Source organism: Protopterus annectens, chromosome 4.part1, assembly GCF_019279795.1.
Source record: "Protopterus annectens isolate FY-2018-M chromosome 4.part1, PAN1.0, whole genome shotgun sequence".
Lineage (NCBI taxonomy): Eukaryota > Metazoa > Chordata > Ceratodontiformes > Protopteridae > Protopterus > Protopterus annectens.
This window is the reverse complement of record NC_056734.1, coordinates 378766141-378786443: the sequence shown is the minus strand read 5'-3', so window position 1 is coordinate 378786443 and position 20303 is coordinate 378766141. Positions and strand designations below refer to the sequence as shown.

Here is a 20303-nt window from a genome sequence, read left to right as displayed (position 1 = left end):
ACCATTTATTTCCATATGCATTAGACTACAAACTTAGACCCCTCCCCCAGAATAACTTCCCCTCAAAAAACAAAATTAAAACTGCATTACTCAGACAAGCGCATCTGCAACCTCAGACCACAAGTCTGGGAACCACTTCTAACCTATCTTGATGAATACTTCCCCTTTAAACTATTCAGGAAGGAATTTAAACACTTCCTGTACAAAAACACATCTTGTACCAGTTACACACCTGATGCAATTATCTAATTCTACCACCTTCCCATTTTATCTGCTAGTCACACATGTACCCCATTGTTTGGATATACTCACCCACTTTTAACAAACTCCAACAAATTACATTGGGTACATGATGTACAAAGACGTATCTAATTTCTCCTGCATTCCTTACACTCCCTATTGGGGATGTTATCTCTTTACTTCCCTACTCAATAATGCTTTTATGTTTATTGTTTCAGACTGAATTTGTATTATACATCCACTGATTCTCTGTTACTCTCTTTCTTTTTTTGATAACTTTATTTAGTATTTTAGTAACATATAGCAGCGATTTACAGAAATATACTTATTTGTTGGTAAAAATTAAATTAATATTACAGATGTCTGCAAAAATATGCCAAACAAGCAATTTCAGACATTATAACCATACATTTAACTGTGTACACTATTAATAACTGCTTAGATTCAGAGTGCAATAACATATGTGAACTGTAAGTATGAACCTTATGCATTTTATATATTGCAAAACAGCTGCATGTCTTTCAAAGAAACATAACACTAAACAGCAATCAGAAGAGGCTCACCTAAAAAGGATAAAAGGGATAACAGGCATGAGAAATTTTCAGAGGAAAGTTCCTTAGAAACTGGTTTGTTTATATTACCGAACAAGAACAAGATGTTTGAACTGCAGTGTGCTTTAAGGTCAAAAATGCTCATTATATTCTAGCAAATCACAGGAATCCTGAATGAGAGAGAGAGAGAGAGAATACTCAAAAGAATGGATACTAACCATTCAAGGAAAATAATGATGTTCATTCATGGAGCCCATTTCTGGAGTAATATACTGGTTTTGCTTTTCAGGTGAGCAAACTGAGATTCTACTAAACAAATACTGTACAAAATGCGTTAGCATCTACTAATCATTTGGGGGGGGGGGGTAGAACTTTTCCATTGCTGGGTACTAATCTTAATCGCTACTAAAACCAAGATGTGGGCAATGTGAGAATTTACTAACCTCTGATACTTTTATGTTACACCATATGCTTTAATAGTAAATTTGTATTTTGTACTTCATTGTATGTTCTGTTTTAAGCTGTAGGGTTGAACCTGTAAAGCATCCAAAGAAACAATATTTTAACCCCTTTAACAAATTTAAATCAATAAATTCCCTTCAGAGAATGTAAGGCATGCAGACAAAAGTTAGTACATTGACTGCATATCTTAAAAAAGAAAGCAATCATCATTGTCACTTGAGGTAGCACTAGCATATAAAGATAGCCCATACAAAAACAAACTTACTGGCACGACACAAAGCAGCTGCTTTTAAATATTTATAAATATCTGCCATCCTTGAAAGCACATATTCCATGAACTTGTCAGGGCAATACGTCTACTGATGTAGAAATGAAACTCTTCCTGCTCTGCCCCAGTATCCTTTTTAGGAATGGACCAGTCCCGACAGGAGACTAGCTAGGGAAAGAATTTCAAGGACTGAGGGGAAAGACCTATTTCCATACAGTGGGGAAGGGAAATCTCATTGCATTGCACTATTAACCTCATTGAAGACTGGTAGCAGAACATTCACCTTGGGACTGGATGAGCATGTCTTTATGAAATAATGATTAGTCCCGGTTAAGACTAAGGAAGAAAGGCAGAAGCTCTCCTAAATGGCATTACCAATGGCCTGTCATCCCTGTAGTCTATGCACAGACCCATATGCAGACCAGGCCATATCAGGAACAGGATAATGCTATGCAGTGTGACTAACAGGCCACATTTCCTTGATGGGCAATATCTCCTTTGGGAGAATGGTGCAAATCAGTGATTGCTTGCTGAAAGGAGGAAAGTAGCTGTTCTCCATCCATCACTGTTTATTTGGACATGAATTAAAATATACTTTCCATTCCCCAGTTGAATATGCAGCTTTCCTTATAACACAATGTCAACAGAGGTCAGAATTTAAAAAAAAAATTACCTTGGGCAGCAGTGTTCATGATTATGGTGTCATCTTTTGCTGTGAAGTCACTTGACTCCTGGTGTTTCCAGCAAAGAACTTTTGCAATGTGATGCAGGACTAATTTTCTAACCCAGTGTGGGACAGCTGGATACTTTGCGGGACCACAGTGCAAGATATAGGTGATGGCCACAGTTTCCAACAGGCTTGTCACCATGAGAGCCAGACACAGTGAGAAATATGTACCTATGGTATAAAAAGAAATCCAGTGTAAATCCTTTTCAAGTTATGTCTTGAAGCATGCAAAGACAAATGCTACTAAGTACAGAAACTATTTGCTTAATATGTTTGTATCAATCCCATCCCCCTCCCTACGCACACAAACACACACTCATATACACAGAGGTCAGGATTTAGAGCAAGTGAATAGAAATCACCTTTCAACTATTCCACAGCAGTCAAAGGAATTGAGTCCGAAATGAGATAAATGGTGAAACTTTACCTTGCCATCATAGATAAAACCAGATTAATATAAAATTTCACAACAAAATTTAAGGCAAAATAAACTCCTTCATTATTAAGTCAGTACCTTGGTTAATAACAATATTTAGGTACACTTGAATGCAGCTTATCTGATATGTCATAATTGGTAACCAATTGCTTTGAAAGTTTTTATTTAAACTTGTTTCTCCTTCTCTTCATTAAAATTCATTTGATAGAAATTTCATAGTTTAAACCAAACCCTCCAGTGGCATGTAACTCACATAAGTTTATAATTAAGTACTAGGCAACCAGCCTCACATAAGGCAAGATAAGACAGTCCATAGGAGAATTTGAGGCAGCCCGTCAAATTATCTAGATTCACCTTGAAGGTGGCAAGGGTACTAGTCTGTTGGACATGTAGTGGAAGTCTGTTCCAGAGGTGAGGATTACATTGGGATATGAATATATCACACCAAACATCTCTTAATTATCTTTTGATGAACAGATATTTGAGGTACCATTTACTCTTTGAAAGAATATGAGGTCAAACAGGGTAGGCCCTTTCATGGCTCAGAAGCACAGATCAGCTTGGAGGAGTCTATAAGAGGCTGAGTCAAGAGAGAGGGCTGCCAGTCTATTCTGCTAACTAAGATTATGATGGGATATGAGAAAAAGGGAATTAAGACTTATTCAGATCTAATGGATATGCCTTTGAAAATTAGATTAACCAGATATAAGGCTTTCCACATTACTGCATAAACATAATAGTCAAATAATAAGAAATTATCAACAAGGGTACCTAGATCCCTTACCACAGCATCTGATTAGAAGGGTGTGTCACTGGAATAGGCTCCCAATCCATGTGAAGTAGAGTCTATCCCTAAACCTTTTCAAATGACACCTTGACCATTGGATAGGAAATTAAAAATTCACCCGTGTCAAAGGCCAACAGTAAAAATTCCCTAACATACCTCCCCACTAAACCTTTATCCACCACCTGACTAACATAACCCTCCAAACAGAAGCCCATGTTACACCAGGGCACAATAGGATTGATTTTGCAGCTAGGCTTACAGAGGCCTTGGTGTTCATTAGCCTAATATATACACAAAATAATATATATTGAATTGCCTATAATATGTATAATATGTTTGTTTAAACACAGTACTAATTGCATGGATTTTAAACGTGTTTTTATATTAACTTGTGAACCTTATTGGTGAGAGTAGATTGATTAATTTTTGGTTGGTCCAATAGCCTTTTGGTTTTGATTGTGCTTTTATTATTTAAATCATGTGCGGGCATTTTATTCTGTATCTGATAAAGTTTTTTAATGAAAACGCCAAGTAATACAAGCAGCGTTAATTTTGTGTGTTGTTCAGATTGAATAAATTACTTCCAGCGACTTGATCTCTCATTTGGTAGCTCTGAGTGAATTGTGGTTTGGTTTCAGCCTAATATATACCTATGGACCTTTATGGTATGTGAAAATTTTTTGTTTCATTTACCAAAATGAACTATGCCACATTTTTCACATTTAATTTGAGGTCACTATCCATGCACCAATTGTTAACATGGTTTAACTCATTCTAGAACAATTGTGAACCAGTGGAAGATCAAATACGACCCAATTTACAGCTCTCTACAAATTTAGATGACCAGAGGCTAGGAGTGTTGTCTTGAAATTCGGAGAAATAGACATCAAATAGGAAGGCTCAATACTGAGCCCTGTGTAACATTTTGCTTTCAGATGTGGCACCTTTGGACCTAACTTAATGGGGTTATTTCAGACAACCAGCTAGTTATCCACCACACAACATAAAGATTTACAAGTCTGTCAGTAATGCCCGCATGTGCAATTGTGTTAAAGGCCTTACCCGGGCCCAGATATGTTGCATGTACTGCAAAATCACCATCCACTGCTTCAGTTACTTAAAAAAAAATGAATGAGGTTAAAAAGCAGGGGACCTTCTTTGATGAAGCTGAATTGTTGAGGGTCCAAGGTTAAGAGATTTTCAGTATCCAGATTAATGAGGTCTAAGATAACACACTCCATAGCTTGTCACATGAGGCTAGTGAGACTAATAATTGTATAGTTACTAAGGTCTGTGGTTGGGCCACCCTTGTGTAATGGCATTACAATGTCTGTTTTGCAAGCCTCAGGAATGTAATCAGAATGGCTCAAATAAAACAGGTTAAGAAGGGGTTCAGATAGACCTTATTTGTCAGTGATAATTAGGTGACCTGGCATATTATCAGGACCCTTAGATGAGGTGTTCTTAGCTTCTGAGAGGTCTGAGAGAGAGAACTTGCTTCATGGGTAGTCAGGATTATAAAATCTGTGAAATAGCTATAACTGTTGGTGGAGTTATTTGCACTAAATTTGTCTGCTAGGATATTAGCCCTTGGGTCAGAGAGTGCAGAATTATTTTGGACTATCTCTAAAAAAATGTTGGTATTAGCTTTTAACTTTTTGACATAGTTAAAGAAAGATTTGTAGTTATTTTGGCTATTTTAAGTTCATACTCAACTTTGAGCTTCCTAATGTTTATCTTAATCTCTTTAGTGTTTTGCTTGTGTGAGCTCTTAAGGTAGGTAGAACGAGACCTCTTATAATCATTAAGTAATTTCTTTCTCATGTTATATGTTTTTATGGGCATTCCACCACAGGGGTTTGCTTTTAAACTTCTCATTGTATTTGGTGTGGATGGGGACTGCTTTATCAGTGCAACTATTTAACTGGGAGCAGTCATTAGAGGAATAGGCAGCATTTAAAGTGCACTGAATTTTTTCGGTTGCCAATATGTATCAGAAATACTACACTGCTGGAGAATGTGGGCAGAATTTGGTCTCTAAACCAGATTGTAATACCTTTACCTTCCTGTTTTACAGTCTGCAAGTGCACTTTGCATTTGTTGCTTAAAGATCATGTCTAAAGGAATAAAACAAAGTTTTCTTGTCACACAAAAAACGTGTTTGCATGCATCTTTATGAGTTTAAAGATATCTTTCTAATGCAGAAAGCTAAAGATACAGAGCCACATTTATGGTAGTGATATTAATGGCCAAGTGGGAGGCATTTACGTCAATCTGGATTCCAGCTATAATTATGCTAGATTAGCTTAGGTATGTAATTGTGTATTAGCTATGTAATTGCCAAACTGTTAAATTAAGTGTTTGGCAAAAAAATTAATTAAAATAAATTGAGAACCCTTGAGAGGGTGTTCACATTACAACTGGACTTGTGAATGTTTAAGAAGTCGGACACGAGGTTTGTTGAGTCTGTATAAATGAGACAGAGGTCCCATGTTAGTAGTTTTGATATCAAATAGATTGACAATGGTTTAACACTATTTGTATAGTTTTTGTGATTTAGGCCTTTGATTTTATTTTTTCAGTGATAAAGCTTTGTGGTCATGCCAATTGTGACAAATGTTTGGACGTGTACCTAAAGAATGGGGTATTATATTCAGTGACTTGCCTGATTAGAGATAAGTAAGGTGAAATGATTAATTCTCTGAACATGAGCACCACATAAGCTGTGTGATGAAAAAGGATTTCCTTATAACAGTGGATACATGGTAATCAAAGGACAGTTCATTGTCAACACAGGTTCCCAAATCCCTGACATCATGCTTGCTGAAATTATACATTTCTTGGCATTAGCCCATGGTTTTGACAGCATCTATCTGTTTGGGAAGGGCCCTCTTGGAGGATTTCGGTGTCATCTGGAGAGTTTATGATGGGACCAGCTTTACAGTCATCTACAGAATTGGTCAGTCATAAATGCTTAATATTTCCTTTTGACCTTCTTGAAGTAAAGTTCAGAGGAGTGGTTCAAGGACTGAACCATGGGGTGCACTGAGCAGTATATAGTTAAAGATTTTGCAGTTATCCTATGCCTAGGTATCTCATGTCTGGCTATGGTTAAGATCAGAGTTCGGAGTTCTTTGTTAAGTTTCGCCAGAGTGTTATTGGCATCTTGATAGTTAAATCTATTTGTGTATGTAATGAGTTTTTTTTATTATTATTATTATAGATACTGTTTATATTAGGGTTTCACCAAGGGGCTTAATTTTTAAATTTGGCATTGTATTTATCTCTGAGGGTAAAATATGCATTTATGCAACTACTCACGTGCATAGAATTTGTAGTAAAGGATTCCACATAATCAGTGGGGTTGTTAAGAATGAAGAGTTCTTGAGCTTAGCAAGGTCATCACTCAGTTTTAGTAGATGAACCTTGGAATAATCTCTGAAAACCAAGATATTGGAAGATACTTGCACCTTCTGTCTTAAGAAGAAAGTGACAGATTTGCAATCTGATTTGACTAAGAAGGAAGTTACAATTGGTAGGGAACAAATCTGCCCCATGTTGGTAAGGGTCAAGTCCAGGATTTTATTGCCCCTGGTTGGGGTGCAGAATAACAGGTTCAGAGAGTTTGTACTGATGAAGTCCAAAATGTTCTGTGCATACATGTTTAAGGATGTATACATCTTTGAGTTAATGGAGGCATAGTTGAAGTCTCTTAGGAGAATGGTACCTAGTGTAATGCATAGGGACTCCATACTGGTTAGGTAGGAGGTATATGCTGAGAGGAACATCGGAGGGGGGTCTGTAATTAGCTAGGATATGATAAAGGGGCATTGTTACTTGTAAGTTGAATGTGGAGGAGTTCCACGTTGTTATATTGTCTAGCAAGAAACACCGCCACCTTTAGTATCTTTATCTAATGTGGTAGACCTGAATGTACAGTAGGCATTGAAACCCTACTCTGATGGGTGATCTCATTGGTGTTTTACCAGGTCTATGTGATGATGCATAAATCACTCTTTAAAAGGGTAAGGAGTGCTTGTAGGGAGTGGAAATATTTGTTAAGGCTCCCAGTATTGAGTAGCAGTACCTTTATATTATCTGGATTCTGTTTTATGTTGGAAGCTTTAGGTCACTGACATTCCTAAAGAAAGGCACTATGGGGTGAACAAGGATTTAGCCAGTATAAAAAAAGCCTTGGAGGAAGGTGCAAGCCATTCTTGGCAAAGTAGTTAGGTCTGTCTACCACCCCCCTAGGCTGATATATATCATAACCCCCCAAGAATGGCATCAGAAGTAAAGCTAATTGTGGAAGTCAGTAATCTTTTTTGTATAGCAGCATCATTCTTGGTGATGGTAAATGCTGCTCAATGATATGTTCATACCAGCTTCAGACACATATTCAGAGAGCTTCATCATATCTCTCATCATACAATCCAGAGAAGGACATTTCCAGTAATTTACACTCACATGCAGTGTGACATGTATGCACATGTGATGTGGAGAATCCTAGCACATGAGAGGCAACTGTCTGAGACCTTTTCTTTGTACAGCCTAGTGAGTGGTCCATTGGTCTGTCTCATTATGGAGTCACTTATAACTAGGATATTGGATTGGGAGTTTTCCCTTATGACATTTTGAACTGAGTCAGTGTTACTCTAGATGTATGTTCATGGTGGGTGTAACTTGTGTTGTGGGTTTGTGTGGTTGATGAGGGTACTTGGTTCTTAGGTTACATTTAGGAGGCCTTTATGGTTTAGGTAGGTTTATTCTACAACACATGTGGAACTTCAGACATTACTGGGTTACATAGCATATTCTATGGCTTTAATTCCTAATTTAACACATATTAAGGGGTGTGATGCCCCACCACTGACCAAGTAATCCTCACCACTGGCAACAGTGAGGGATGTACACAATGGGAGGATAACAAGTACACACACAGTAAAGTGCAATTTCCCTTAAGAGCACACAGAGACCAAGGTCAGTCTGGGGGCTGGTTTCTCTTTCTCCAGATACCTAATAAGACTCCCCACTGGCACAGCTACAGGGTTGAGATCTCAGCTGAGTGGCCAAACCAAGACCTTGTCCAACCAGTGCTTCGTGTCCCTGCCCAAGTAGCTGACACACACACACACACGCACACCTCTGAAAGGCTGGCATAGGTTTACTAGCTATGCGCCCTTCTGCCCAGACTATAAGGTAGTTATCAGTGCCACCAGCCATCTCTTTATAAGCTACTTTAAGGCCCTTATCTTACTGTGTAATGTTGCTATTAATCCAAATGGTAGTTTGACCAAGAGCAAGGCTATTAGGAGCAGCCTCTACAGTGTCACCAAATAGATATACAAGTACTCTAAGAGGGTCTATGTTAAATATTCGGATGCTTAAATGTTCGAATCACTAAAGATTGACCTTTCATGATCGAACATTTAAATGTTCGAATATTTAAAAAAATTAAACAAAAAATAAAATAAAAAATAAACTAAAGGATGTAAGCGTGGGGGCAAGCCCTGCTGTACCCCCCACACTCCCTGTTACTTAAATATACCAACTCCAAGATCGCGTTACAGTGTAGGAATTGCGAAATTTTCCATTTCTGCACTGTAGCATACTGAAGTGCGATCTCGGAGTTGGTATATTTAAGTAGCGGGGGGTGTGGGGGGGTGCAGGGGGCTTGTCCCCCTGCTTACACCCTTTACATTTTCTTTTTTTTTGTAAATATTAATTTTTTATATGTTCGAACATTTAATTTAGTGGTTTGAACAATTAAGCGTTAGAACATATAACATAGACCCCTCTAAGAGCTTGACTATCTCTAGGCATACCAGCTACAATTGAAAGGTTTAAACACATTTAATAAATAATAAATAATAAAAGAACAAGACAATACTAAATATGTATTCACAGTGACTTCAGAGTTTAAAATCACAGGAAATATTTAAAACAATATTGGCGAGCAGTCTCAAATAAATACAGAAACCATCTAAGCTAATCTTTACTCTATTCCTTACTTAATCTAAAAGAAATTACTGTACCCTAGGCTTACTTGCTCATAGCAAGGCAAGACAGATGTGATGAGTGGGTTTACCAGCTGATGCTATCAGGTCAAAAGACAGAATGCACTGTCTGTCTCTCAGACAGGTCTTAAATTAATATCTCAAATATTGGTGCTGGGATACTTGCAGCATGACATCACTTTTTGTCACCTGCCTTCAGTTCCCAGGCTCAAAAACAGCCATTCCTAGAAACTACCAGCATTTAGCATCTCCCTGTAAAAAAATACATACATAGCCCTCAGATCTAACACAAATGACAGAAGTCAAAATAATTTACATTCCTCCACATCTATAGACAATACAAAAAACTTCTAGTTCTAGACACTCTCTCCCGTTGCATTGAAACTGAAAGATAACATCTATTTTATGGCTCAGTTATAAATTAATTTAATTTCAACTGTTTTTCTGAAGTTTTGCAAGTTAACCTTCTGTGTATTAGTTCCCACTGTTTAAACATATACATTTACACAGTTAAAATAGTTTATATACATTTCTGTTCTAATCCAGCAGGGTACACTGTGGTTACACCTCTAAGCTCAGTACTGAACAAACCCTTTTTGCACACAATTCTGTGCCAGCAGTTTGATATACACATAACATACAGTTCTAATACATTTGTGAAACAAGCATATGAATTGTGTTGACATTCACAACTGACATATAATTATTTATAAAATTCCAGATAGCTGGGCTGGAGGTGTCTCCTTCTGTCAGATTTCTATATAAATCATATTAATATTCACAAATTACATATAATTATTTACAAAATTCCAGTGAGCTGGGCTGGCAATATTTCCTTTTGTGACCCCCCCCCCCCCGAAGACTAGTTTTTCATGTGACCCTTGAGAAACGTTGCTTGAGAGGAGTGACTATCTGAAAATGCATTACCCCATTCCCTGTCTTCAGATTCCAGCTAACTTGACATTGCTGACCACAGTACAGTGCTGCACTGTCATATCGTATGCCTGCAACCCTATGCTCCAGCATAGTAATTTGGGATTTTCTTGGCTGGCTCCCTGTAGCCATAGATCCCCCTCAGACTTCTCCTGTCTCCTACTGACAAAACTTAGCACAAGAGCCTCCTTGTCATGGCAATGTTTCATCATGTTAACATGGTGCAGTTTGTGCCCCTGCCTCCTGCTTAGCAGTTCTACCATTTAATTAATATCACTGACCTTCCTCGCCACTTTGAAGGGCCCCTCCCAAGCTGCCTGCAGCTTGTTGTGTCTGACAAGAATGACAGCTATTACCAGCTGCCTCACAGCATACTCTCTAGCTCGAGTATTCCTGTCATACCAGACCCTTCTCACTGTTGGGCTTCTGCCAGGTTCTCCTGGGCCAAGCCCATGAGCCCCCCTGAGCCTTGTCCTGAGGTTTAGGGCATATGACACAACAGAGTCCTTGTGAGATTCGCACACACCCTCCCACTCATCTTGAATCAAATCAAAAGGTCCCCTCACCCTTTGTTCACACAGCAACTCGAAGGGTGAAAAATCTGTGGATTCCTGGGGCACCTCTCTGTAAGCAGACAACAGATGGGGCAAATATTTGTCCCACACCCTCTTGAACTGGTCTGCAAATGCCCGCAGCATGATCTTGAGTGTAGAGTTTAACCTCCCAACCAGACCATTAGTCTGGAGATGGTATGGGGTGGTGTTTAGGTGCTTCACCTCACAGTGCTTCCACAGACAAGCCAGCAGGTCTGAAATAAAATTGGCACCTCTGTCAGTCAGTATTCTTTTTGGGAAACCTACCCTGCTGAAAATCTCTGATAAAGCATTTGTCAACCTTTCTGCCTCAGGGTATATGGTAGTATAATCTACTACCCCTAGGATATACTTTTTTCCTGTGGAACTTGGGGTACTCAGAGGCCCCATAATATCCATAGCTACCCTCTGAAATGGCTCCTCAATCACAGGCAAAGGCATCAAAGGAGCTTTCACCTTGTTTCCTGCCTTACCTACCTTTTGGTACTGCTCACGGGTCCTGCAGTACCCTGTTACATCTCTAGAAATCACAGCCCAATAAATGTTCTGCATAATACATCTCTTTGTAGACTTTATGCCCATATGACCTGTAAAGGGAATGTCGTGGGCTATGGCTAAAAGTGCCATATGGTAGGCTGTGGTCACTACTAACTGCTGTATTCTCTCACCCTCTAGCCCTCCCTCAGGGGTCCACTCTCTGTACAGTATCCCTTTGTCCCTTTTTAATTCATCCAAATCTTTTGGGTTTCTAATACCATGATGGGAATGGACTCCATTCCTAAGTCAAAGTATGATTAGAGGTCATGAAATTAGTATTGTTTCACTCTTTGACAGCCAAAAGTGCTCTTTGCAGTACCCGCAATGTGCCCAGTAATGACTCCTGCAATTTGTACAGAATTACATGTATTGGTAGTATATCTAAATATGATTGTAAACTCTTTTATAAGACCCGTTTCTCCTACTACTGTGGGAACTATTTGGGTATCTTTCTTCCACATTGCTCTCATTTCTGTTTGCAAATCCTGATATTTTATGGCTTTGTATCTCTCTGTATGCAGGACACTGTAGTCACTGGGTGTCATGATTTCAATGATCAATGCTACTTTTGTCTTCTTTTCTTGGACCACTATATCTGTTTTTCTAGCATCTATCTTTTGAACTGTTGGCAATGGATGATCCCATGTAATGTAGACTTCATTTTCTATGATGCTTTGTAGCTTATGTTTCTAGTGTTTTTCAGCCATTTCAATACCATAATGTTTGCACAATCTCCAGTGCATCAGTCTTGCCACATTATTATGCCTTTTGGTATACAATCCTTCTGCCATTAGTATGTGGCAACCAGCAACGAGGTATGCAACTGTTTCCAATTCTGTTTTACAAAACCTACATCTATCTCTTTCTCCCACATGTTCAATGGATTTTGTAAACCAACGTGTATGTAGCCCACTATCTTGTGCCACCAATATTAATCTTTCATCTCTTGGCTTGAATTCACCTCTCCTTAACCATTCCTGCATTCGTTCCTGATCAACATGAGGTTCTTCCAGAAGTTTTCTATACTTGCAACTATATTTATGCATTTTCAACATCCCTTGCCTTCTCATCTGGTCCTTCACCTTATATTCTTTTTTTGTTGTTTGGCACATTCAGTTGCTGCCTGTTTTTTATCCAGTTGTGGTTTGATTTTAATTCCTTTGTCCCAGTATACAGATTCCCCCTTCCCTTGAGAATCAGGTGCCTCAGGCCTTGTAATGTAGGGTCTGAGAGCTGAGCCTGTCTCAACTCTCTCTTTGTAACCCTTCCCAGCTCCCCTTCCACAGGAAGTCTGGCATCCTCTGACAGCAGTGCCTCACTTTCAGCCTGGGTACTACTAACCTCTGCCCTTGCAGTCACTCTGTCCAAGGGAACATCAGTACCCACAAGCAGCTGTGGTTCACCTTCAGTCTTACTACTGCAGAGTAGCCCCCTCTCTGAAGTAACCATGACACCAGTCCTGGCTTTAAGTCTGCAGTCTGTCTGGGTCCCCCCCAGGCTACCAGACCCACATGCTTGTCTCCAAGCCTTACTGTATGTCACTGCATGCACACAGGATGCTGTATTATCAAAAGCATCCCCTATCAGGACATCTGCAGGAATATCCTCAAACACACCTACTTGCTGGCTTCCTTTTCCACCTTCCCAGTTAAGATGAACCCAAGCTAAAGGTATTTGGAATGGGGTCTCTCCTAAAGCTCTGCCTGGAGTAGACTGCACAGCCAAGTAGTGTTCATCTTTAACCATTGCAGTCTCCACAATGGTTAGGTAAGAGGCTGTATCTGTCTCAACAGTGACCCATTCTCATTTACTAAGATAGGATATAACCTCTTGTGGTAGTTTGGTACCCTTGTTGTCTCCAGATAACTTACTGTTGGCATTCTGTCATTCCCACTTACTGGCTCTCCCACTTTTTGTCCCCCTCCTTGCCTCTGTGTACATATATATGCTACATGGTCCCACTGACTGCATCTAAAAGATTTAACACTTGGTCCTGGAAGTGTACCTGGACCAGTGGCTTCCCCTGCTACTGGTGGACTCTGTTGGGGTGATTTAGGCTGCCCACCATGAGTTCCCTCGGACTCATGAGCAGCACTGTGTAGTGATGCCCTGCTTGCTAGATATAGGTCTCTCTTCTTCTCCAGCTCATCTGCAGTATTGCATTCCCTATCTGCTGACCAGATTCTCATGTTCTCAGGCAAAGTGCTAAGGGCTTGATCCCTCACCCAAAGGTCTGCCAGCCCTTCAAAAGTGGTGACCTGACATCCACTCACCCATCTGTGAAAATAAGTGCTTAGTTCAGCAATATATTCACCCACACTTTCATCTGCCCTGAGTGTATACTCACAAAACTGTTTCTTATAAGCTTCAGGTGTTAACTTAAAACACTCTAAAAGACACATTTAACAGTATTATAATTTAAGCAATCAGTATTAGATAATTTAGAAATAGCAGTTACAGCTTTACCATGGAGTCTGGGGGGGGGGGGTCAGGAACCATTCCCACAGCCCTTGGTCAACATTATACTTTCTACATACCCTTTCAAACATATGAATGAAACTATTAAAATTATCCCCCTCTGTAAATTGTGGAAGAAATTTACTGACCTTTGTTGCTTCTGGGGTTCAGTTACTCCCTTTCCCATTACCTCCATGGCCCTGGTAAAGAGTCAGCATCTCCTCATGTTGCCTCTGACTGTCATTCCCTTCAGCTCCCAGATGTCTCAGTCTCTCCGCTGATTCTAGTTACATCTGTTTCTCCTTTTCTTCAACATCCAAATGCCACAAACTCCCTGCTGATTCTAGTTCTGTTTGGCCTCCAGTTCAAGCCTTTTTAATTCCAGATAGATTTTTAATTCCTCTGTGGAAAGGTTGAACTCTCCATTTTCTGAGAGTTGTACGTCTCCTAGGCCAGTCTAATTGTCTTTCTGGTTGCTGGTTTGTAAAGCAGCTGTTACTAGGGCTGCAGTCATCTCTGCTTTAATCAGGTTAGCATGCACCAGTCCTTTGTCTTGGCATATCTCAGCCAACTGGCTCCTTGTCAGCTTGCCATACTCCTCTGCTGACATCCTTGCCTGTTCTCCCTGACTAATCTAACAAATAAAAAAACTATTGTGATGTAAAACTCTGAATGTTCACTGTGTGGCTGATTGAGAGTACAAACATCTTCCTTAGTGACCACTGTTTACAGGCTACAGGAATTCAGTGTCCACACCGCTGAATCCTAATATGTAGATATCCCACCATTGCCAGCCAATTAATATGTGATGTGGATATTCCATCACTGTCCACCAATTAATATGTGCTCCGCTACCACTGACCCAGTAATTAAGCAGCCTCATTCTTCACCACTGGCAACAGTGGAGGATGTACACAATGGGAAGATGACACATACACGCACAGTAAAGTACAATTTCCCTTAACAGCATGGACAGACCATAGCCAGTCTGGGTTTGGTTTCTCCCTCTTTCTCCAGATCCCCAATAATACTCTTCACTGGCACAGCTATAGGGTTATGATTTCAGCTGAGTGGCCAAGCCAAAACCTCCAGCACCCACTCTGTTCAACCAGTGCTTCATGTCCCTGCCCAAGTAGCTGACGCACACACACTTTTAGGTTTGAGTTATCCAGACACACCTGGAAAAGGCTGGCATAGGTTTACTAGCTATGCCCCCTTCTGCCCAGACAATAATGTAGTTGTCATTACCATCAGACAACTCTTTATCAGCTACTTTAAGGCCCTTAAAAAAGGGTGTCCAATCTTGCTGTGTAATGTTGCTGTTAATCCAAATGGTAGTTTCACCAAGAGCAAGGCTATTAGGAGTGGCCTGCACAGTGTCACCAAATAGATATGTAATTATTCTAAGTGCGTAAATATGTCTATACAGACCAGCCACAATTGAAAGGTTTAAACACATTTAATAATAAAAGAGCAAGACACTAATAAATATGTATTCACAGTGACTTCAGAGTTCAAAATCACAGAAAATGTACAGTCTCAAATAAATACAGAAAACATCTAAACTAATCTTTGCTATATTCCTTACTGAATCTGAAAGAAATTACTGTACCCTAGACTTACTTACTCATAGCAAGGCAATACAGATGTGGTGAGAGGGTTTCCCATCTGATGCTGTCATGTCAAAAGACAAAATCAAAATGTACTGTCTCTCTCTTTCTCTCTCACAGAGTTCTTAAATTAATATGTTGAATATTGCTGCTGGGATACTTGCAGCATGACATCACTTTTTGTCACCTGACTTTAGTTCCCAGGCTCAAAACAACCATTGCTAGAAACTACCAGCATTTAGCATCTCCCTGTGAGAAATACATAGCCCTCAGATCTAAGGCAAATGGTGGAAGTCATAAAATAATTTACATTCCTCCACGTCTGAAGACGATACAAAAACTTCTAGTTCTAGACATTGTGTCTCCTGTTGCACTGAAACAGATAAAATCTATTTTATGGCTCAGTTATAAATTAATTTTATTTCAACAGTTTTTCCTGAAATTTTGCAAGTTAACCTTCTATGTGCCAGTTCCCACTGTTAACATATGTGCATTTTCACAGATACAATAATTTACATACATTTCTGTTTTAATCCAGCAGGGTACACTGTGGTCAAACCTCTAAGCTACATGCTGTACAAACCCTTTTCTCACACACTTCTGTACCAGTAGTTTGATATACGCATAACATACAGTTCTAATACATTTGTAACACAAGAATATGAATCATTTTGACATTCACAACTGACATACAATTATTTACAAAATTCCAGATAGCTGGGCTGGAGGTGTCTCCTTCTATCACACTTCTATATAATTCATATTAATATTCACAAATGAGATATAATTATTTACAAAATTTCAGCGAGCTGGATTGGTAATATTTCCTTTTGTGACAAGGGGCAAGACTTCCACTGGTTGAGGGACACAGATATTTTGTGGGAAGGGAGCACAGTTAGATACTCTGTGGCCTGAATATGTTCTTAGTGAGAATTCTGGAGCTCAGCAGCCCCGTGGTGCTGAATATGTTCTTAGTAAGAATGGAGGAGGACAGCAGCCTCATGGTCCTGAATATGCTCTTAGTAAGAATGGGGGAGGCCAGCAGCCTCATGATCCTGAATACGGTCTTAGTAAGAATGGAGGAGGACAGCAGACTCATGGTCCTGAATATGTTCTTGGTAAGAATGGGGGAGGTCAGCAGCCTAGTGGTCCTGAATATGTTCTTAGTAAGACTGGAGGAGGACAGCAGCCTCATGGTCCTGAATATGTTCACAGTAAGAATGGGGGAGGTCAGCAGCCTCATGATTCTGAATATGTTCTTAGTTATAATGGAGGAGGACAGCAGTCTCCTGGTCCTAAATATGTTCTTAGTAAGAATATGGGAGGACAACAGCCTAGTGGTAGTGAATATGTTCTTAGTAAGAATGGGGGAGGACAGCAGCCTCATGGTCCTGAATATGTTCCTAGTAAGAATGGTGGAGGACAGCAGACATGTGCTCCTGAATATGTTCTTAGTAAGAATGGGGGAGGTCAGCAGACGCATGATCCTGAATATGTTCTTAGTAAGAATGGGGGAGGTCAGCAGACGCATGATCCTGAATATGTTCTTAGTAAGAATGGGGGAGGACAGCAGCTTTGTGGTGTTGAATATGTTCTTAGTAAGAATGGGGGAGGACAGCAGCCTAGTGATCTTGAATATGTTCTTAGTAGAAATGGGGGAGGATAGCAGCATCATGGTCCTGAATATGTTCTTAGTAAAACTGGGGGAGGACAGCAGACTCATGGTCCTGAATTTGGTCTTAGTATGAATGGGGGAGGACAGCAGCCGCATGGTCCTGAATATGTTCTTAGTCAGAATGGTGGAGGACAGCAGCTACATGGTCCTGAATATGTTCTTAGTAAGAATGGGGGAGGACAGCAGCCTAGTGGTCTTGAATATGTTCTTAGTAGAAATGGGAGAGGATAGCAGCATCATAGTCCTGAATATGTTCTTAGTAATAATGGGGGAGGACAGCAGCCTCATGGTCCTGAATATGTTCTTAGTAAGAATGGGGGAGGACAGCAGCCTCGTGGTCCTGAATATGTTCCTAGTAAGAATGGTGGAGAATAGCAGCCTTGTGGTCCTGAATATGTTCTTAGTAAGAATGGGGAAGGACAGCAGCCTCATGGTCCTGAGAATGTTCTTAGTAAGAATGGGGGAGGATAGCAGCCTCGTGGTCCTCAATATGTTCTTAGTAAGAATGGGGAAGGACAGCAGCCTTGTGGTCCTGAATATGTTCTTAGTAAGAATGGGGGAGGACAGCAGCCTTGTGGTCCTGAATATGTTCTTAGGAAGAATGGGGGAGGACAGCAGCTTCATGGTCCTGAATATGTTCTTAGTAAGAATGGAGGAGGACAGCAGCCTTGTGGTCCTGAATATGTTCTTAGTAGGAATGGGAGAGGATAGCAGCATCATGGTTCTGAATATATTCTTAGTAAGAATGGGGGAGGACAGCAGCCTCATGGTTCTGAATATGTTCTTAGTAAGAATGGGGGAGGACAGCAGCCTCATGGCTCTGAGTATGTTCTTAGTAAGAATAGGAGAGGACAGCAGTTTTGTGGTCCTAAATATATTTTTAGTAAGAATGTTGGAGGTCAGCAGCCTTGCGGTCCCGAATATGTTCTTACTGAGAATGGGGAAGGACAGCAGCTTCGTAGTGCTGAATATGTTCTTAGTAAGAATGGGGGAGATCAACAGCCTCGTGGTCCTGAATATGCTCTTAGTAAGAATGAGGAAGGGCAGCAGCTGGTCCCAAATATGCTCTTAGTAAGAATGATGAAGGGCAGCAGCTGGTCCTGAATATGCTCTTAGTAAGAATGATGAAGGGCAGCAGCTGGTCCTGAATATGTTCTTAGCAAGAATGAGGAAGGGCAGCAGCTGGTCCTGAATATGCTCTTAGTAAGAATGAGGAAGGGCAGCAGCTGGTCCTGAATATGCTCTTAGTAAGAATGATGAAGGGCAGCAGCTGGTCCTGAATATGCTCTTAGCAAGAATGAGGAAGGGCAGCAGCTGGTCCTGAATATGCTCTTAGTAAGAATGACGAAGGGCAGCAGCTGGTCCTGAATATGCTCTTAGTAAGAATGATGAAGGGCAGCAGCTGGTCCTGAATATGCTCTTAGCAAGAATGAGGAAGGGCAGCAGCTGGTCCTGAATATGCTCTTAGTAAGAATGAAGAAGGGCAGCAGCTGGTCCTGAATATGCTCTTAGTAAGAATGATGAAGGGCAGCAGCTGGTCCTGAATATGCTCTTAGTAAGAATGATGAAGGGCAGCAGCTGGTCCTGAATATGCTCTTAGTAAGAATGGAGGAGGACAGCAGCTGGTCCTGAATATGCTCTTAGTAAGAATGGAGGAGGACAGCAGCTGGTCCTGAATATGCTCTTAGTAAGAATGGAGGAGGACAGCAGCTGGTCTTGAATATGCTCTTAGTAAGAATGAGGAAGGGCAGCAGCTGGTCCTGAATATGCTCTTAGTAAGAATGAGGAAGGGCAGCAGCTGGTCCTGAATATGCTCTTAGTAAGAATGAGGAAGGGCAGCAGCTGGTCCTGAATATGCTCTTAGTAAGAATGGAGGAGGACAGCAGCTGGTCCTGAATATGCTCTTAGTAAGAATGAGGAAGGGCAGCAGCTGGTCCTGAATATGCTCTTAGTAAGAATGAGGAAGGGCAGCAGCTGGTCCTGAATATGCACTTAGTAAGAATGATGAAGGGCAGCAGCTGGTCCTGAATATGCTCTTAGTAAGAATGGAGGGGGACAGCAGCTGGTCCTGAATATGCTCTTAGTAAGAATGGAGGAGGACAGCAGCTGGTCCTGAATATGCTCTTAGTAAGAATGAGGAAGGGCAGCAGCTGGTCCTGAATATGCTCTTAGTAAGAATGGAGGAGGACAGCAGCAGGAGCAGCAGCCTGACACACTTAAAATAAACCGTTTTGACACTTGCTAGGAACACACAGTACTGTAGTTAGCCTGGGAGCTGAGATACATACCAGAAGTGTAGTAACAGAGAGTTATATTTCTGCAGTTCATAAAGACAAAACTTGTGTCTAAGGCCCAGAAACAAGAACTGAAAGAGTCCATGCTAAGATGTAAAGATGTCATTTTCAGAAGTACCTAGCACACCAGCTTTAATACAGCATCATACAGAAATTGTACCTGGGAGAAGGTAAACTTAAAACTTTACAAGGTGGGGTACTCAAGTCTCAAAGAAAAGCAGTAAGTGAAGATGTGAAATGGGTGCTTAAACTGGGAGTTATTTGTGGAGCCTCAAAGTGAATAGTATAGTCTAGTTGTTTTGTTTTCTTAATACAGATGGCTCCATAACCTTTTCCAATGATCTATGGAAACTAAATGTGATGACAAAGTTTGACATTTATCCAATACCTTTAGAGGAAGAGCTCATAGAGAGGCTAGACAAAGAAAGGTTTTTGACCATCATAGATATTGTCGAGGGGTATTTAGGCTAGGCAAAATGAATGCTAGTATTTCTGGGTTATCTGGATCCCTTAACTCATCCTAAGCAGTATAGAATTGGAGCTATATGCTGGGTGTCATTGTACCATAGTAGATGTCAGAAATGTGTTAAAAGGAAATGAATGTGCTGTTTTCTTTTCTATAAAATGATATTTTTGTTGTAAAACTACTTTTTCACTGAGATAATGCTGCTTTGTTAATTAAAATACTATGAAATATTAAGCTGCTATACATACCC

At 40.3% G+C, this 20303-nt stretch overlaps 1 protein-coding gene across 1 annotated transcript in view; it reads right to left on the bottom strand.

Annotated features, from left to right (window-relative positions):
* Positions 1-1982: 1982 nt before the first annotated feature.
* The window catches only part of LOC122801213 (5-hydroxytryptamine receptor 3C-like), a 288751-nt gene continuing 270430 nt past the window's right edge, over positions 1983-20303 (bottom strand). Inside the window, exons 8-9 of the mRNA XM_044070766.1 lie at positions 2195-2419; positions 1983-2086 (exon numbers count right to left, since the gene is read on the bottom strand). Of these exons, the coding sequence (XP_043926701.1) occupies positions 1983-2086; positions 2195-2419 (329 nt within the window). The remainder of the gene's footprint in view (positions 2087-2194; positions 2420-20303) is intronic.